The 21,685-nt window shown below is 38.3% G+C and overlaps 1 protein-coding gene across 1 annotated transcript; it reads left to right on the forward strand.

The window, feature by feature from the left end:
• Nucleotides 1-9,835: 9,835 nt before the first annotated feature.
• Nucleotides 9,836-10,792, forward strand: LOC138096789 (olfactory receptor 11G2-like). Its single transcript, XM_068993058.1, has one exon. The coding sequence runs from the start codon at nucleotides 9,836-9,838 to the stop codon at nucleotides 10,790-10,792; it is 957 nt and encodes a 318-aa protein (XP_068849159.1).
• The last annotated feature ends 10,893 nt before the right edge of the window (nucleotides 10,793-21,685 follow it).

Here is a 21,685-nt window from a genome sequence, read left to right on the forward strand (position 1 = left end):
AATCTATATATATGTAGGACATATAGGAATACAAAAATTTCAGACATTAATGGCTTTAATAAATTTGAGGGAAAAGTGTTTCCTATATTCCCTAAAATATTTTAGGTTGCATTTCAATGAAGCAAATAACAAATAAGATGGCACCAGAATTTACATAAATCATTTGTTCTAGGCTTTATTGTATTAGTGTTCCTGTGCGTACTGTATGGAAACTGGAAAATGTCAGACATTCTCTTATATTTTTCCAGGGAAAAAACACATTTAACCCAGAATTCAACTGTTCAGTTTCTGGGTTTCTAAGTCAAATTCTCAGTTTGCAAATTTAAGCAACAGTTGGAACCAAGCATGCAACAACAGATTGGTTCCAAATTGGAAAAGGAGTATATCAAGGCGGATATTGTCACCCTGTTTATTAAACTTTTATGCAGAGTACATCATGCAAAATGCCAGGCTGGATGAATCACAAGCCAAAATCAAGATTACCAGGAGAAATAACAATAACCTCAGATATACAGATGACACCACCCTTAAGCAGAAAGTGAAGAGGAACTAAACAGCCTCTTGATGAAAGTGAAAGAGGAGAGTGAAAAAGCTGGCTTAAAACTCAACTTTCAAAAAACTAAGATCATGGCACCCAGTCCTATCACTTCATGGCAAATAGATGGGGAGACAATGGAAACAGTGACAGACTTTATTTTCTTGGGCTCCAAAATCACTGTAGATGGTGACTGCAACCAGGAAATCAAAAGATGCTTGCTCCTTGGAAGAAAAGCTATGACAAACCTAGACAGCACATTAAAAAGCAGGGACATTACTTTGCCAACAAAGTTCCATCTAGTCAAACCTATGGTTTTTCCAGTAGTCATATATGGATGTGAGTGTTGGACCATAAAGAAAGCTGAGGACCAAAGAACTGATGGTTTTGAATTGTGGTGTTGGAGAACTGTCCTTGGACTGCAAGGAGATGCAACCAGTCGATCTTAAAGGAAATCAGTCCTGAATATTCATTGGAAGGACTGACGCTGAAGCTAAAACTCCAATATTTTGGCCACCTGATGTGAAGAACTGACTCATTGGAAAAGACCCTGATGCTGTCAAAGATTGAAGGAAGGAGGAGAAGGGGACAGCAGAGGATGGGATAATTGGTTGGCATTACCAATTCAATGGACATGAGTTTGAGTAAGCTCCGGGAGTTGGTGATGAACAGGGAAGCCTGGCATGCTGCAGTCCATGGGGTTGCCAAGAGTTAGACATGACTGAGTGACTGAACTGAACTGAACCCAGATGTCAACTGCTCAGTTTCTAGCTTTTGCAAATTTAAGTAGATTTGTCTCTGACCCCTAACTGTATAGTGATTAGATATCTAGAGTCCCCTCACTATTTCCCATACCATACCACCACTGTTTCCCTACACACACACCATACAACCACTATCTCCCTACACACGCACCATACAACCACTGTCTCCCTACACATGTGCCATATAACCACTATTTTCCTAGATTCACACTACACAAGAGGTTCATGTGTGTTTCTCTCCTCTCACTCCTAGTCTGCCTGCTATCTTGTTTTGACTACATCAATCTGAGTGTGAGACTCATCCCCAGCAACATTTTATCCAAAATCAAACTGATTCCAGCTTTTTTGGGGTTAATATACCTGACTACAGGATGGAGTTAGGAAGTAAGAGGAAGGATCTTCGTGCTGAACACACAGTCAAGTTCTCATATTATACCTGGTGCTATCTCTATCTCTTCCTTTCTCACCCTCTCCCCATCACCCACCAGAGTGACCAGAACATCTTTCCCTTTCATATTCAGAATAATTTTGTCTGTATATAGTACTCTGGCCTGGAAAATCCCATGGACGGAGGAGCCTGTTAGGCTGCAGTCCATGGGGTCGCTAAGAGCTGGATATGACTGAGCAACTTCACTTTCACTTTTCACTTTCATGCATTGGAGAAGGAAATGGCAACCCACTCTGGTGTTCTTGCCTGGAGAATCCCAGGGACGGGGGAGCCTGGTGGGCTGCCGTCTATGGGGCCGCACAGAGTCAGACACGACTGAAGTGACTTAAGAGCAGCAGCAGCAGGCTCTTTAGAGTTTGAGCTTCTTCGCCAGATAAGTTTGTCAAAAAACTTCTTCTTAGCAAAGTCAGTTTTTGAACACCATCTGGTGAAAATAGTTTCCTCCAACTCCTTAGTTTTGGGATTGTTTTAAAATCATATAACTTGATATATTACATCTTTATTTTAGTACCACCTGGGAGCACTCAATACAAAAGAATTAATGTACTTAAACAGAATACAAGCAAGACCTGGAAACAAGACTCCCTAGCAAAAATTAATAAGGCCACAATAATTCATATTTTAAGTACTTTAAGATTTTTTAAAAGTGCTTTTCCCCCTGTGTATATGAGAATGAAGATTAATCATGCAGCAAGGACAGTGTGTGAAAGTCTGAGGACAGAAATAAGATAGTTTAGCCAATGTCTGAAATGAAGTACATTACTCTGCAGTTAATTTTCAAAGTGGCCTGGAATCATCATATTGCATCTTAGTAAATAAATTTCATTCTGAGTGACACAATCTTATCTACTAATGAAATTATAGCCAGTTCCATAGAAGCACAAAAAGACCAGATTTACTAATATATCTTCATTTTAGCTATGCAAGGGAGTTAAAATCAGGATCTAAGTAAGGTGATAGTATGATTTAATTTAAAGTTTGGGTGCAGGGCCTCAGGTTAGTCTCTGAAGCCCTTTGCATAAATTATAAAATCACAAAGCAGCAGCCCCTTAGCTACAAGTCTTGACCAGAGGTGGTTTTATGCACCCCTTCCTCAGGGGGGACTCCCATTCACATCAGGGTGCACACTTCTACTCCCTGGGCACAGGCTGAGTGACAGCCCCCACTCCCTCTCTTGAACAGGCTCCCTTATGTCAGGAACAACCTGCAGAACCTTACAATACCCCTTGGTGGTGGAGGGAAGAAGTAAGCCACATGGAGCCTTCCCCACCTTCTCTCATTAAAAGTACTGGAAAAAGGGAAGGCAAGCGTTTAACCCTCCAATTCTCCCAAAAGAAAGAGGGAGAAGATAGGGATTAAAACATAACACATCATGATCATCAATTAGCTCCTGAATTAAAACTCAGAAATTTACTCTCATCCCAAAACTTATTTTTCTCCCCATTTTTCTTTATCACACACTAGCAGATATTAGATGTGAATTTTCATAAAAATAATTTCAAAAATGATTAAAATCAGAAAAGAAACTTTTAAATGGTGGCCTCCTGCAAAATAAATATAGAATGGATAATAATCAGGAGGAAAATACAATAAAAGTAAATGTCATTCATAATATCAACAAAAATGCAGTACAACTCTAAATAAATACATCAAAAATCAGTAAAGTGTATAAAAAGAAAACTTCAAATACTTCACCATAAACAGGAAAGAAAAATGAATAGGTAGAGATATCTACCATTTTTCTGGATGTAACAAGTAAATGTTGTAAATCTGTCATTTCATTCCAAATAATTTTATTAGTTTAATGAAAATAAAATAATGATAACATCAAAATCATACATATCCAAATGTTTAGTAACTGGAGAAAAAGTGAATTATAACACAGTTAAATTATAGGATATCATTTAGATATGTTAACAATATAATGCTAAATCTAAACTTTTATTCCAAAATAGAGTGGACTTACATAATTGTTTCCAAACATATTTTGTAATTAAGAAATTAAATGAAGGAATTTTATAGAAAATTTTATAGCTGCCAACTTTTAACAAAATTATAGATTTTGTTCTGCTTCCTGAAGTGTTTTACAAATTTATTATTATAAGCTTGCTGTTAATTTTTCTTACTAAAGTCTTTTTAAAGTTAATACAAAAATCTCAACTTGACAATGTTAAAAAATGCTTATTCTTTATGTCTAAATTGACAACATCCATTGGATCATAGAAAAAGCAAGAGAATTCCAGAACAATGTCTACTTCTGCTTCATTGACTACTCAAAACTCTTTGACTGTGTGGATCACAGCAAACTATGGAAAATTCTTCAAGAGACAGGAATACCAGACCACCTTACCTGCCTCCTGAGAAACCTGTATGCAGGTCAAGAAGAAACAGTTAGAACTGAACATGGAACAAAGGACTGATTTAAAATTGGGAAAGGAGTATGTCAAGGGTGTATATTGTCACCCTGCTTATTTAATTCATATTCAGGGGGCAGGAGGAGAAGGGGATGACAGAGGATGAGATGGCTGGATGGCATCACTGACTCAATGGACATGAGTCTGAGTGAACTCTGGGAGTTGGTGATGGACAGGGAGGCCTGGCATGCTGTGATTCATAGGGTCGCAAAGAGTCGGACGTGACTGAGCGACTGAACCGAACTGAGAGTACATCATAAAAAATATTGGGCTGGATGAAGCATAAGTTGAAATCAAGATTGCCTGAAGAAATATCAATAACCTCAGATATGCAGATTGACACCACTTTTCTGGCAGAAAGCAAAGAGGAACTAAAGAGCCTCTTGATGAAAGTGAAAGAGGAGAGTGAAAAAGGCTGGTTGAAACTCAACATTCAAAAAACTAAGATCATGGCATTCAGTCCCATCACTTCATGGCAAATAGATAGGGAAACAATGGAAACAGTGACAGACTTTATTTTCTTGGGCTCCAAAATCACTGCAGAAGGTAACTGTAGCCATGAAATCAAAAGACGCTTGCTCCTTGGAAGAAAAGCTATGACAAACCTAGACAACATATTAAAAAGCATAGACGTTACTTTGCCAACAAAGCCTGTCTAGTCAAAGCTACGGTTTTTCCAGCAGTCATGTATGGATGTGAGAGTTGGACTATAAAGAAAGCTGAGTGCAGAAGAATTGATGCTTTTGAACTGTGGTGTTGGAGAAGATTATTGAGAGTCTCTTGGACTGCAAGGAGATCAAACCAGTCCATTCTAAAGGAAATCAGTCCTGAATATTCATTGGAAGGATTGATGTTGAAGTTGAATCTCCAGTACTTAGGCCACCTGGTGTGAAGAGTCAACTCATTGGAAAAGACCCTGATTCTGGGAAAGATTGAAGGCAGGAGGAGAAGGGACAACAGAGGATGAGATGGTTGGATGGCATCACTGACTCAGGGGGTATGAGTTTAAGCAAGCTCCAGGAGTTTGTGATGAACAGGAAAGCCTGGCATTCTGTAGTCTAAGAGGTCACAAACAGTCAGGCATGACAGAGACTGAACTGAACTGAACTGAATTCTTCCCTCAGAATGAAATGGGGGAAATATTGCTTCTGGAACTGAAGCTGAGCCAACAAACTAGGACTTTGATCCAGAATTTATACATTGCTGGCTGAAGCAGCCACTGATAAACCTTTTGCAGCAAAATCTGGACAGAATTTTGATAATAGACTCTATCTCCTAAACTAAAACTGGTTCAAAACCAGTGTACTAAATGCATACCTGATACTTCAAGAACAAAATAAAACCTACGTAAAACACACAAATACACAACTTGTTATGTCTTGTATTTCCTATAATTGTTCTTAGAAAGTTTACCTGGTACCTAGAGCTCTTTGACACAATTGCTGCATGTGTAGTCTTGGGGAAGTCATCAGTGTCCCCTTAATAGCATCAATGTTATAGACTAATCACATAAGTACCCCATCTATGACCAAAATTTCCTCTTCTTGGTTTTGTGCTCTTTCCTCAAACCAGTTCTCTCTTCTGTCATCTACATTTTCTCTTCTGTATCTCAGTTCCTCAAGCTTTTTCATACAAAGTCATCCCTGGAGAATATCTGAAACTGTCAATAAATTACATATGCACCAATAAATAAATTAAGACAATTATAGTATGTATGCATGCATGCTAAGTTGCTTCAGTCATGTCCGACTCTTTTTGACCCTATGGACTATAGCCTGCCAAATTCCTCTGTCCATGGGGATTCTCCAGGCCGGAATACTGGAGTGAATGGTCATGTCTTCCTCCAGGGGACCTTCCCCACCAAGGGATCAAACACAAATCTCCTATGTCTCCTGCTTTGGCAGTCAGGTTCTTTACCACTAGCATCACTTGGGAAGTTCCTAGTATGTATACGTGGTAAAATATTTTACCAGTATTCAGTTCAGTTCAGTCGCTCTGCTTTATATTTTCATATTAGACTTTTTTCTTAGTTTTATTTTCTAAATTAGTCACATAATTTTCTGACATAGTGTAAATGTCTAGTAACAAGTCAAAGAGCAAATACCTACGGTGGTATGAAACGTAAAATGATTAAAATTTTTATGTGCGAAAGGTGTCAATGATATTATTTCTGGGATGAGAGTGCACTAGAAGGGGTATTTTCAGAGAGATTTAGTCCCGTGAGTCCTAGGCTTTTTAAACTGTCTTCCTAAGACAATTTTCTCAGAGTTGTATCAGCCCTATGTATGGGGAAGTGGCACGACTTGTGTATTTCAACAAGGTTAGCTTCCTTAATAGTTGTGTCTAGCTTTTCCCATATTCTTCCAGGCCTCTCTGTTTATATCCAGGAATTTTTCCTAATTTTCCTCTTGAATTTCAAGCCATACAACAATGTGCCTGAGATTGTCTTTAACCGATTCAAAACAAATAAATATTATTGATTCTGAAACTACTAACAATAGTTTATAGGATTAATGTGAGTTAATAATTATAAATTGTTTAGAACAACATTTCATTTGGCTTTAAAGAAAAAGGAGAAAAAAGTGTTAAGAATCATAAGTGATTTATAAAGAAAAAATATAGAAAATATCAACAGAATTGACAAACTTTTAATGCTGACATTGGAATAAACATTTCCTAATTCATTCAAAAGGCTATTCATATCCAAATACCAAAGCCAGTAAAAGATATGACAAGATAAGAAAACTACAGACCAATATCCTCATGAATATAGACACAAAATTCTCAACAAATACTAGAAAACTGAAATCAGTAGCATATTAAAAGGCTTATACAGATGACTAAGCAGAATTTATCCCATGAATGCAAGGAGAGTTCAACTTATGAAAATTAATTAATATACTACATTAGTAGATGTAAGATCTACTTCCTTAGCAGCTTTCAAGTATGTAATATAGTTTAACTATAGCCACCATGCTGTTCACTTGAATTTATTCATGTTATAGCTGGAAGTTTGCACCCTTTGACCAACCTCCCATTTCCTTCATCCCCCAGAGTTCCCAGCAATCACCATTCTCTTGCTTTGGCCAAGAAGTTCATCGAATTTTTCCATAACACCTTACAGAAAAACCTGAAAAAAAATTTTGGCCAATCCAATACTTCTATGAGTTTGAGTTGTCAACTCTTTTTACTCTAAAAAAATGCAGCTTAAATATCTCTAACAAGCTATGTGAGAACAGATATTTGATGGACAAGAAGAGTGGTTTCTTATTCTTCAAAGTTGGTATCAAGAACCCAGTGATAAAGCTTCCTATTGTAGCTATTATGACAATTCCAATTATTACTTAATTATTCCCCAGGAACCTTCAACTATACATGGATACTAAAGAATAAAAATAAATAAATAAAATTGATTTCCACATCTTCACTATTCTTTGGAGAATACTAGGACTTGGGGTTTGATTATATATAAGTGAAAATTCAAAATTATCTCCTCTTTTAAACAAATCTAATAGATCATTAAGAGAGAAAACCCCAAATCCCCAAAGATTATGATGCAAGGAAGTATGCATATATATATTTCGTTTATCCATGCTTTTGTCTTAACCACAAACATGTGCCTTGAAACTCAAGAAAAAATATTTTATAGGGTTCACCCTTTGCAACCCTTAAAAGATTACGAACTGGATCATCCAGTTTTTTGGAACTCCCTCACATACGTTTTGCTCCATGGAGTAATATTTAATCTTCCATCGCTGAAACTCTTCTCAGCATTCAGCCAAGCAGCAAGTGGAAACCATATCATGTGAGCCACATGTGTTCTATTGTTTGCAAAAATAATTTAATAGGAAGCATTTTCTTCTTTGAGAAAACTAAATATTTCATTAGGACAAAACGCTAACCCCCTCCCCCCCCAAAAAAACCTAAACAATATATGTTCCTTCTTGTTTCCTTAAATCCTAGAAGCTTAAGGTCTAAGTCTCACGTCTTTCTCTCTCTAAAGGGTGAATAAGAGATATACGCAAAGAAGCTTAAGATTTCAAATGAAGATGCAGTTGTTGTTCATATTAACTCATAAATTGCTGGAGAAGAATTTATTTAGATGATTTCTGTTGCTTGGTAGTAGAGGAAATATGGCAAATATTTCATCTCAGAGATACATTCTTTCCCAAGCTCATATATTGTTTTTCACTTCCATTAGATTAATGAGCCCTGGTTTAACATGGATTAATTCTTTTTGAAGTAACAAGTTTTCACATGTATGAGTTTTTGCTGTACATACAAGATTTATTCTAAATCTGTCACTGGACAATTACTATCCTCAGGAAATATTCCAAAACAAAAGGGTAAGTGTCAGTAATGATTTGAAATTAATCCTTTGTCAATGACTTTTCTGTACTTAAAATACATTAATAGAGGTGGCTGATACTAAGATCCTGAGTAAAAAGCTTGCAGAAATTTCTAAAGGATAGAGAGATAATCCATTCAAATACATACATATCTTTCAAACAAGTTATTAGAAGATGTGTTTCCTAAAAGCCTTGTGTAAATAGTGAGTTCTTTCTTTAAAAGTATTAACAGACTATTTTAGATAGTACCATCACATACTTAGCTGGCTTAATTTACCACAGCCATATTTATACAATCCAAAGGGCAATGAGGATCTATAAATAGTCCTTCCAATTTAGGTGCCATCTCAATCATCACATAAGAATCAGTCATCTATGTGGTCTGACTTCTTAGGAATCCAGATATTACCTTTCTTCACAGAAATATTTCAAGGACATCCCTGACTCAGTCTTGGATTCCCACCTTGAAAAAGATTTCTTGATTTATTAAATATTTTTTGTAAAATGCAAAAATATTTCCAATAGTAGGAAACACATCAAAATTTTGCAAAAAATATATTAAAAGTTTATGGTAATCTGATTATAAGCTCCATGAGCTTAAGATCTGTCATGCCCACAGCTGTTGTTTCTCCAGCACTTAACAGCCTACCTGACACAATGAACATGTTAACAGATATTTTTGTGGCTGAGTAATATTCTATTACAATGGAATATTACTGATACAATAATATATGTGATATGTATATATATATATATATACACACATACATATGTGTGTACGCTACATCTTCTTTATCCATTCATTTGTTGATGAACACTTGACTTGCTTCCATGTCTGCCATTTACAACAATGTGAATGGACCTAGAGAACATTCTGCTTAGAGAAATCAGTCAGAGAAATACAAACACTATGTGATATCATTTATATATATAGTATCTAAGTTGACCATGGATACCAAACACAGACACATTAGAAAAACTTCATATGCACAGAAATGTAATATCATTAGTATAGGTAAACAGATGAAAGAACACACTAACATAGGTAATTTATCAGAATTACATACATTCTTAGTATCTAGTTAAGCTTTCTTAGAAAAGTAAAAATTGTTCTCCATTTCATGTTTTCCCTCTTCTCTTATTGTGAATATTTAGAGTAATATATGCTCAGTGCTGAGCCATGAAAGCCACAGTTCTTTTGCTAAAAATTTGTTTACAATTTTAGGAAATGAAAGGTAAAGAATTTGTTTTTTTTTTTTTTTTCAGGAAGAATCAGCGCACTCCATTAAAGCACAAACCACTGTCATCCCATGTCTTCCAGATTAATGAATATGTCCAGCAGGGAAACCACCCACTCTGTTACCCACTTTATCCTCCTGGGCTTTTCCTCAAGCCCAGAAATGCAGCTCCTCTACTTCGGGCTCTTCTCAGCAGCCTATATCCTGACCCTGATGGGGAACACAGCCATTGTCTGTGCTGTGCGGTGGGATCAGCGCCTTCACACCCCCATGTACATCTTCTTGGGGAACTTCTCTTTCCTGGAAACATGTTATGTCACCACAACCATCCCTAATATGTTGGCCAACTTCCTGTCCTCAAGCAAGTCCATCTCCTTCGTGAGTTGTTTTGCACAGTTCTACTTCTTCTTCTCTTTCGGGTGTGACGAGGGCTTCTACCTTTGCATCATGGCCTTTGACAGGTATCTTGCCATCTGCCGTCCTCTGCATTACCCACGCATCATGACTAAAGAGCTCTACACTGGCCTCGTCATCTTTGGGTGGTCCGGTGGGTTCATCCTCTTCGTAACCCCAGTTGTTCTCGTTTCACGATTGCCCTTTTGCAGCCCAAATATCATTGACCACTTTATATGTGATCCTGTCCCATTGATGATGCTGTCTTGTTCTGAAGACAACACCACACAACTCATTTACTCTATTTTTAATGTTATTTTCATGATCGGTACGTTTCTCTTCATCCTTTGCTCCTGTGCGCTGGTGATTCTGGCTGTGTTAAGGATGCCCTCAGCAGCCAGCAAACGCAAGGCATTCTCTACTTGTGCGTCTCATCTGGCTGTGGTAATTCTGTTTTTTGGCTCTGTTATGGTGATGTATATTAGTCCTGGATCAGGACACCCAGTGAAAATGCAAAAATTCATTACCTTATTTTATTCTGTGATAACACCTTTATGCAATCCTCTAATATATAGCCTCAGGAACAAGAAGATAAAGGCTGCCCTAATGAAAGTCTTAGGACTGGACAACATGTTAATAAAATACAAATGAGAGCTAAATTTTATCTCTCAAATGCAACTCACCTAAATAAGTCATGTGTAAAATAGATGGCTAGTGAGAACCCACTGTATAGTGTGGGAAGCTCAGCTCAGTGTTCTGTGTTGGTCTAGATGGGAAGGATGGGAGGTGAGGTGGGAGAGAGGTCCAAGAGGGAGGGCATATATGTATATATGTGTCTGATTCACTTCATTACACAGCAGAAACTAATACAACATTGTAAGCAACTGTACTCCAATTAAAAAATAAAAACAAACAGTAAGCCCCAAAAAATGACAAGTGATATATTTGTCTCCAAATTCATTGTTTTATTAAGAAGCTACTGTAATGAGGGCCAATTATCACCTTACTACCACTCACCACAAAATGCAGTAGTCTTATTTAAGAAAAAAATATCTTTTTAACAAGTGAATTCAACTTTGAAGTTGTGTGCTCACTCAGTTCGGTCCAACTCTTTGTGACTTAATAAACTGTAGCCCACCAGCCTCCTCTGTTCATGGAATTTTTCAGGCAAGAATATTAGAGTGGGTTGTCACTTCCTCCTGGACCCAGGGATTGAACCCATGTCTCTGGTGTCTCCTGCATTTGGCAGGTGGATTCTTTACTACTGCACCAGCTGGGAACCCCCAAAGTTACCACCAAGTAAGTGCAATTTGTTATATCTAAACCTATCAGTCCCTCTATACATAACTTGGTTTCTAAAAAGAAGATAGAAGTCTACTTTGCATTACTATGTTGCAGCAACTAATAATACACATGTAATAGAGATCATAGATTGACTAGGGGATTAATTCTGTAAGCCGGTGATTTTCCACTGAGATATATTGACTGATAGAAAAGATCTGAGTTCGAAGGAGTTCACCTTGCCAGAGTGTAGCATTTGTCTTCACTTCAAGGCAACAGACAAATAACTTTAGTTAGACATTAGTGATTTTTGATGCAATGGTAAATGGGATTATTTTCTTAATTTCTCTTTCAGATACTTCACAATTAGTATAGAGAAATGCCACAGATTTCTGTATATTGATCTTTTATCCCGTGACTTACTGAATCCCTTTGTTAGTTCTAACAGTTTTTTGGTGAAGTCTTTAGGGTTGTTTTCTTATAGCATCATGTCATCTGCAAATAGCGACAGTTTCCTTCTTTCTTTCTGATTTGGGTGACTATTTTTTTCCTTGCTCAGTCACTCTGGCTAGGATTTCCTGTGCTATATTGAATTAGTGGTGAGAGTAGGTATCCTTTTTTTATTTCTCATCAGAGAGGAAAATCTTTCAGCTTTTCACTGTTGAGTATGATGTTAGCTGTGGGTTTGGCATATATGGGTTATTATGTTGAAGTGTGCTTTCCAGGGATGGCAGAGCCTGGTAGGCTGCCGTCTATGGGGTCACACAGAATCGAACATGACTGACGCGACTTAGCAGCAGCAGCAACAGCAGCATGCTTCCTCTATACCACTTGGTTGAGAATTTTTTACCATAAATGGATATTGAATTCTGTCAAATGTTTTTAATGAGCCTGTTGAGACTATCAACAGATGAATGGAAAAAGAAGATATGTTATATATATATATATACAATGGAATTTACTCAGCCATAAAAAAAGAATGAAATTCTGTCATTTATAGAAAAATGGATGGACCAAAAGAATATCATGCTTAATGGAATAAGTTAGAGAGAAAAAATACTATATGACATCAATTATACGTGAAACTGAAAAATAACACAAATGTATATAGCAAAACAGAAACAGATTCACAGATTCAGTGGTTAACAATGAGGAAAGGGAATGGGGAAGGTCAAGTTTGGGATATGGGATTAAGAGCTACAAACTAGTATGTATAAAATGGATAAGCAACAATGATATACTGTATAGCACAGGGAATTATAGCCATTAGCTGGTAATAACTTTTAATAAAGTACAATTTGTAAAAATTGTATCACTATGTTAACACATGAAACTAATATAATATTATAAATTAAATTGATCAGTTTTATTTATAATATTAATATTTTTGAATCATAGTGATTCAATAAACTGAATCACTAGGCTAACACATGAAACTAATATTAAAAATCAATTATACTTTAATTAAAAAAGTAAAAATTGTATAAAAAGAGATGCTCCACATGGTATGTCATCAGGGAACTGCAAATTAAAAGAACTATGAGATACCACTACACACCTATTAGAATGTCCAAAATTTGGAACATTGACAACACCAAATGCTGACAAGAATGTGGAACAACAAGAACTCTAATTCATTGCGAGTATGAATGTAACCTGGTCCAGCCACTTTAGAAAGAATTGGCAGCTTGTTACAAAACTAAACACACTCTTACCATACAACCCAGCAAGTGTGCTCCTCAGTAATTACACAAAAGCGCTGAAACTTACGCCCACAAAAACCTGCACACAGATGTTTTTAGCATTATTATTCAAAATTGACAAAGCTTGAAAGCAACCAAAATGTCCTTGAAATCACAAAATAAACCATGATACATCCAGATAATGGAATATTTTATGGCATTAAAAAGAAATGAGCCATCAAGCCATGAAAAGATAGGAAGGAAAGTTAAATGTGTATTACTGAATGAAATAAGCCAAACTGAAAAGTCTACAATGTATACAGTAAAACATCAGTGGTTGCCAGGAGCTTGGGGGTAAGGAGTGGGGATGGTAGTTGAAGGGATGAGTTTGTGGAACACAGAGGGCATTTTGGCCAGTGAAAATAGTACAATACCATAATGATGGATATATGTCATTGTGTGTGCATGCTAAGTTGCTTCAGTCATGTCCAATTGTGTGTAACCCTATGGACTATAGCCCTCCAGGTTCCTCTGTCCACTGGAATTCTCCCAGCAAGAATACTGGAGTGGGTTTCCATGCCCTCCTCTAGGGGATCTTCCCAACCCAGAGATGGAACCTGCGTCAAGTCTCCTGCATTGGCAGGTGGGTTATTTACCTCTAGCACCACCTGGAAAGCCTATATATGCCATTGTACATATCTAAACACATAGAAGTACAACACCAAGAATGAGCCCTCGATAACTATGGACTTTGGGTAGTTACATGTTAATATGGGTTCATCAGTTGTAACAAATGTACCATTCTAGTGGGAAAAGTTGATAATACAGAAATCTGTACACATGTGGAAGCAGGAGCTATATGGGAAATCTCTGTATATCATCTTAATTTTAACCTAAAACTGCTCTTAAAAAAATAAGTCTTAAAAAAGATTTAAAAAAAAAAGATGTCTGCCTTCATTCACTAAGCCTGAGCAATTACCTCAATCAAAATTTTGTGTGTCCAACTTATTCTGACTTAGGGATTCATCACTCCAATGTAAGAAAACCTAAAATACAAAGAGTTACCTCAAAGGTAGGTACAATTGATACTCTGAAAAGAAAGGTACACATTTACATTTGTTACAACGTATTTGGAGGATGAGGGAAGGATAATAGCAGAGTGGTAAAACCAAATCTAATTTCAAAAGATGATAAATTATTGCTGTAAGACCAGTTACTAAATGACACAGGATATGCGGTGAGTGTCTTCTCTCCCTCCTTCTAGATTACAGAAGGGAACATAAAAGATTTCAGAGCTACATATATTACCCCAGAAAAGGCAGGGTGAAAGGGGAGGCTCCAAGGGTCTTGACCAGTACCGCTTAAAGAGACCTGACCCATAATCAAGCCTGTGATGCTTCCAAACCTATTCTTACCTAAATAGAGTATCTGGGAAAGTTGGCTTCACTTCAGGTATACCATTTCATTCTAATTGGTTTTAGGTCCTAGTTTCTACACAGCAGCCACATTTAGAAACCAAGTCAGGATCTAATTTTCTTCAGGAGTTCTTAGTTATTATAATTAATGGCTCCTGAGTCCTGAAAGAATGTTCAAGGAGGTTTTTTTGCTTATTTTTGTTTTGTTTTGCCATTGCACTAAAATAATTTGTCTTACTTGGCAATGGATGAGCTCAGAATTATTCTGGTACACTAAGTTTACATGTTTATAGTACTCTCAGAGTTTTACTGTCTGGGGCCAGATACCTATAAAATTAAGCATAATAGAAGACAATGAGCTCACCAGAGACGTCACAGAGCCTCGTTCCATGCCAGCAGTTTTTAGAAGTTAACACAGAGAAGGGTAGAAGTGAAAGGAAAGAGAAAAATGCAAGAACACTTGAAGAATAATAGAAAAACATAGTTTCTAACCTTGGAGTCGAGAAATGTGTTGAAACTTCTGAGGAAAACAAAAACTGTTTCAGAGAGGCTGACTTTCCCACGACTTGGAGAGGTGTACACACGCACGCACGCACGCGCGCGTGTGTGTGTGTATGCACACACACACACGTTAGTCGCTTCGTCGTGTCCAACTCTTTGCAACCCCACGGACTGCAGCCCGCCTAGCTCCTTGAGTGTCCATGGGATTCTCCAGGCAAGAATACTGGAGTGGATTGCCATTCCCTTCACCAGAGGTTCTTCCCAACCCAGGTATTGAACCCTGGTTTCCTGCATTGCAGACAGATTCTTTACCGTTTGAGCTACAGGGAAGTCCTGGAGAGATATGGCTTCATGGAAGAACAGATTCTGAGCAACAGCTCATTTTAGACTAAAAGAAAAAGAATCTCGGACTGAGTTGGAAATATACAAGCTATTGTAATACCAAGACATTCATATTAAAGAAGCTAGATAGCCATTAAAATGGCAAAATTAACAGATGTTTTATGTAAACAGATCGTTGAGTAGGACATGAAAAGGTTTTGAAATGCAGGATGAAATCCCAGATACTCCAGGGGTACTCCAAAGTATAACTTTGGAATGTCCTTGAGTTAGCACTGAATGGAGAGTAGAACTTATGGGTGGGTGGTAGAAAGAAACAAGTTACTCGAGGTGAAACTAATCTGGATAATATTTGCTCTAAATATCTCCCAGCGTGAGTTTGAGAGGTATGGGCAGAGCGAGCATGCACTTAAAAGCCTATGGCTTCAGTTGGTTTGGATGAGAAATGATGAGGCTTATCCCACCACCTTGTGGCTCTGGGCCAATGTGCAGACAGCTTGGAGAAGAGAGGGCAGTGCTGAAGGGATTACAGTGTCTAAGGGAAGAAGTAAGCTCAGAACACATCCTCCTCTCTCCTCCCTATAGAAATCACTTTGGCCAAGACTGTACATCAATATCAGTGTCAGATGACAACATAATTACTGCATTAGCTGAAAATTAATCAGTTTGAAATTCTGCTCTTGAGTGGATTTTTGCCCCTAGGACTATGGTCTGATCAGGGTGGCTGGCTAGACTGTGAGATCCTTGAGGGCAAAGATTAATTAATCTTGTCCCTCTGGAGCTAACATTAAGTGTTTCTTTATTAAATCAAGCTGTTGATCAAGTATAGTGCTTTAGGTGACATTATTTAAAAAATCAGCTAAGAAAAACAAACAAACGAAAACGATGTTATAATGTTGACCAGAGCAAAGAGGGAAAATATTAGCTAAACATCAGCTAGAAGCCGTACTCAGATTAGCTATAATTTTCACTAGGGCTACCCTAATCTCTTGAAAGATAAAACACCTAGCTGAATTATGGCAAAATCTATTCTCTTCACGTCTGTAAGTTTCTGTTTTATCACTTGAAAAGAATAATGTCTCCCTCACATTTTGCATGTAAAATCTGCTGGCACAGTGCCTGGCCTGGGATAGACTTGTGAGGAGGGCCTAAGAACTTGAAGGTTATGTTAAACTCCAGGTGATTCTTATACACATTCAAGTGTGAAGGCTATGGACCATTCCAGTGAGCATCAATTCTTCTGCTGAATGACCCATAGATGGAAGAGAAGATGAAATTTTAATACCTCAGTACTGGGAGAGAAAAGTGGACCAGTAGTTTACTCCTAGTGGGTGATTAGGAAGGTATTTGAGATTTATTAAGGTGAATTTTAGCTGTCACTTGAAGAAGCATATATGAGGCAAAGGGCACTTCAGGAGACTTGAAGCAACTGGTGACATCCAAAATTGAGCTGCGTTTCAAATCCAGAACATGCCTGAAGATGTCAGTTCAGTCCACTTCAGTAACTCAGTTGTGTCCAACTTTTTGCAACCCCATGGAGTGCAACATGCCAGGCCTTCCTGTCCATCACCAACTCCTGGAGTTTACTCAAACTCATGCCCATTGAGTCGGAGATGCCCTCCAACCAGCTCATCCTCTGTCATCCCCTTCTCCCGCCTTCAATCTTTCCTATCATCAGGGTTTTTTCAAATGAGTCAGCTCTAAGCATCAGATTGCCAAAGGATTGGAGTTTCAGCTTCAGCATCAGTCCTTTCAACAAATATTCAGGACTGATTTCCTTTAGGATGGACTGGTTGGATCTCCTTGCAGTCCAAGGGACTCTCAAGAGTCTTCTCCAACACCACAGTTCAAAAGCATCAGTTCTTCAGTGCTCAGCTTTATAGTCCAACTCCCACATCCATACGTGACTACTAGAAAAACCATAGCTTTGACTAGATAGACCCTTGTGGCAAAGTAATGTATCTGCATTTTTATATGCTATCAAGGTTGGTCATAGCTTTTCTTCCAAGGAGCGAGTGTCTTTTAATTTCATGGCTGCAGTCACCATCTGCAGTGATTTTGGAGCCCCCCAAAAATAGTGTGCCACTGTTTCCGCTGTTTCCCCATCTATTTGCCATGAAGCGATGGGACCAGATGCCATGATCTTAGTTTTCTGCATGTTGAGTTTTAAGCCAACTTTTTCACTCTCCTCTTTCAATTTAATCAAGAGACTCTTTAGTTCTTCTTTGCTTTCTGCCATAAGAGTGGTGTCATCTGTATCTCTGAGGTTATTGATATTTCTCCCAGCAATCTTGATTCCAGCTTGTTCTTCCCCCAGCCCAGCATTTCTCATGATGTACTCTGCATATAAGTTAAATAAGTGGGGTGACAATATACAGCCTTGACATACTCCTTTCCTGATTTGGAACCAATCTGTTGTTCCATGTCCAGTTCTAACTGTTGCTTCCTGACCTGCATACAGATTTCTCAAGAAGCAGGTCAGGTGGCCTGCTATTCCCATCTCTTTCAGAATTTTCCACAGTTTATTGTGATCCACACAGTCGAAGGCTTTGGCATAGTCAATAAAGCAGAAATAGATGTATTTCAGGAACTCTCTTGCTTTTTTCATGATCCAGTGGATGTTGGCAATTCAATTTCTGGTTCCTCTGCCTTTTCTAAAATCAGCCTGAATATCTGGAAGTTCTCGGTTCACGTATTGCTGAAGCTTGGACTGGAGAATTTTGAGCATTACTTTACCAGCGTGTGAGATGAATGCAATTGTGCAGTAGTTTGAGTATTCTTTGGCATTGCCTTTCTTTGGGATTGGAATGAGAACTGACCTTTCCCAGTCCTGTGGCCACTGCTGAGTTTTCCAAATTTGCTGGCATATTGAGTGCAGCACTTTCACAGCATCATCCTTCAGGATTTGAAACAGCTCCACTGGAATGCCATCATCTCCACTAGCTTTGTTCGTAGTGATGCTTCCTAAACCCCTCTTGACTTCACATTCCAGGATGTCTGGCTCTAGGTGAGTGATCACACCATCGTGATATTCTGGGTCATGAAGATATTTTTTGTACAGTTCAGTGTATTCTTGCCACTTCTTCTTGATATCCTCTGCTTCTGTTAGGTCCATACCATTTCTGTCCTTTATTGAGCCCATCTTTGCATGAAATGTTCCCTTGGTATCTCTAATTTTCTTGAAGAGATCTCTAGTCTTTCCCATTCTGTTTTCCTCTATTTCTTTGCATTGGTCACTGAGGAGGGCTTTCTTATCTCTCCTTGCTATTCTTTGGAACTCTGCATTCAGATGCTTATATCTTTCCTTTTCTCCTTTGCTTTTCGCTTCTCTTCTTTTCACAGCAATTTGTAAGGCCTCCCCAGACAGCCATTTTTGCTTTTTTTGCATTTCGTTTCCATGGGGATGGTCTTGATCCCTGTCTCCTGTACAATGTCACGAGCCTCAGTCCATAGTTCATCAGCTGCTCTATATATCAGATCTAGTCCCTTAAATCTATTTCTCACTTCCACTGTATAATCATAAGGGATTTAATTTAGGTCATACCTGGATGGTCTAATGGTTTTCCCTACTTTCTTCAATTTAAGTCTGAATTTGGCAATAAGGAGTTCATGGTCTGAGTGACAGTCAGCTCCCAGTCTTGTTTTTGCTGACTGTATAGAACTTCTCAATCTTTGGCTGCAAAGAATATAATCAGTCTGATTTCAGTATTGACCATCTGGTGATGTCCATGTGTAGAGTCAGGAGATGCCAGGTGAGCAGCAAACTAGAAAGGCCATTACTAGGCTACAGTCTCACCAAGGGATTCAGGAAGGCCTTTTCAGCTTTGAGCTCAACACAGAAATTAAAACACATTTGGGGATTGAATGATGTACTGTGATTGTCCCTGCTCCTCCTGAGAAGCGACCTCCAGGGACAATATTGGGCCAGAAAACAATACAGAATAAAAGGAAGGGAGAGTTTCTGGACTCAACTCCGTTTTTTAAATTGTATTTATGTATTTAGTTTGGCTGTGCTGGGTCTTCACTGCTGCATGGACTTTTCTCTAGTTGCCGCCAGCAGGGGCTACGCTCTAGTGTGGGCTTCTCATTGTAGTGGCCTCTCTTGTTGTGGCTCCCAGCTTCAAGAGCACAGGCTGATAGTTGTGGCACATGGACTCAGTTGCTCCAAAGCATGTGAGATCTTCCTGAATCAGGGATCAAACCCATGTCACTGGCAGGTGGATTCTTTACCACTGAGCCACCAGGGAAACCCTCTATTCCATTTTTGTATAACAGCTAAAGAGGACCTTCTGTAAAGACCAGCCTGTATCAATGCTGTACCAGGAATCCAAAATCTGGATACCTAAGACTATTTAGAAAGTTTAAGTATATGTGAGAGCCCTTTGACTATCCTGATTCACTGTTCACTTTGTTGTAAATGTTGCTAACAAGAGACCATGAATGTTATTATTTTATGTATTAACATTTTTACTTAAAAATAATTTTGTTGTTTATTCACTTTTAATCCCATTATAAATGTGTTTCTTTTTTAATTAATTTTTATTGGAGTATAGTTTATATACAATATTGCATTAGTTTTTGCTGCACAGTGAAGTGGATCTGTGATACATATACATATATCCACTTATAGAAAAAGAAGTATAAACAATAACATGACATTCTTTTACAAATCCACATACAGTTTGCTTGGCTCTCCAAGAGAATATTGGAAATATTTGCTTGAAAGTCTTGCCAGAGTCATTTTAACTCCTCTTTGTTTCTTATTATTTTTCAGAACATGACAAAATTGAGTTTGGACTGAATCAGAGAATAAATTAGTAACTGAACAACAACAACAACAACAAATTAAGACTTTAAATTCCCTATACCTAAAGAGGAAAACTGAAATTGTATTACCAGGTGAAATGCACAACAAGGCAAAAACAGAATGACTTCAGTATTGAGGGCATGAGGAGAAGGGGACAACAGAAGATGAGATAGTTGAGGGGCATCATCAACTCAATGAATATGAGTTGGAGCAAATTCCAGGACATACTGAAGGACAGGAAAGCCAGACATGATACAGTCCGTGGTCGCAAGCAAACAACTGAGTGACTAAACAACAAAAACCTCAATACAATAAACTTAAAACAAGTGAGCAAACTGGTTCTCAAAGAAAAAAGAGTCTGTTCTTTAATAGGATTTGAAGGAAAGATAATATCCTCAGACATGGGGGTCAGGTTTCATTCTGTAGGAAGGAGGCTGGATGCCAGAAATTGAAGATTTTCAGTTTCATCCAAGTCCACTCAGAGGTCCCTACTCCAAGTTTCAGTATTCCAATCGTTTTGGTTATTGTTGTTGTTCAGTCACTAACTCATGTCTGGCTCTTTGTGACCCCATCAGTTCAGTTCAATTCAGTCACTCAGTCACATCCAACTCTTTGTGAACCCATTGACTGCAGCATGCCAGGCTTCCCTGTCCATCACCAACTCCTGGAGTTCAAACAAACTGACATCCATCGAGTCTGTGATGCCATCCAGCCATCTCATTCTCTGTCATCCGCTTCTCTTCCTGCCCCCAATCCCTCCAAGCATCAGAGTCTTTTCAAATGAGTCAACTCTTCACATGAGGTGGCCAAAGTACTGGAGCTTCAGCTTCAGCATCATTCCTTCCAAAGAAATCCCAGGGCTGATCTCCTTCAGAATGGAAAGGTTGGATCTCCTTGCAGTCCAAGGGATTTGCAAGAGTCTTCTCCAACACCACAGTTCAAAAGCATCAATTCTTAATGGCACTCAGCCTTCTTCACAGTCCAACTCTCACATCCATACATGACCGCTGGAAAAACCATAGCCTTGACTAGACAGACCTTAGTCAGCAAAGTAATGTCTCTGCTTTTGCATATACTACCTAGGTTGGTCATAACTTTTCTTCCAAGGAGTAAGCGTCTTTTAATTTCATGGCTGCAGTCACCATCTGCAGTGATTTTGGAGCCCCCCAAAATAAGGTCTGACACTGTTTCCACTGTTTCCCCATCTATTTCCCATGAAGTGATGGGACCAGATGCCATGATCTTCGTTTTCTGAATGTTGAACTTTAAGCCAACTTTTTCACTCTCCTCTTTCACTTTCATCAAGAGGCTTTTGAATTCCTCCTCACTTTCTGCCATAAGAGTGGTGCCATCTGCATAGCTGATGTTATTGACATTTCTGCCAGCAATCTTGATTCCAGCTTGTGTTTCTTCCAGTCCTGCGTTTCTCATGATGTACTCTGCATATAAGTTAAATAAGCAGGGTGACAATATACAGCCTGGACATACTACTTTTCCTATTTGAAACCAGTCTGTTGTT

The sequence above is a fragment of the Capricornis sumatraensis genome, chromosome 2 (genome assembly GCF_032405125.1).
Source record: "Capricornis sumatraensis isolate serow.1 chromosome 2, serow.2, whole genome shotgun sequence".
Lineage (NCBI taxonomy): Eukaryota > Metazoa > Chordata > Mammalia > Artiodactyla > Bovidae > Capricornis > Capricornis sumatraensis.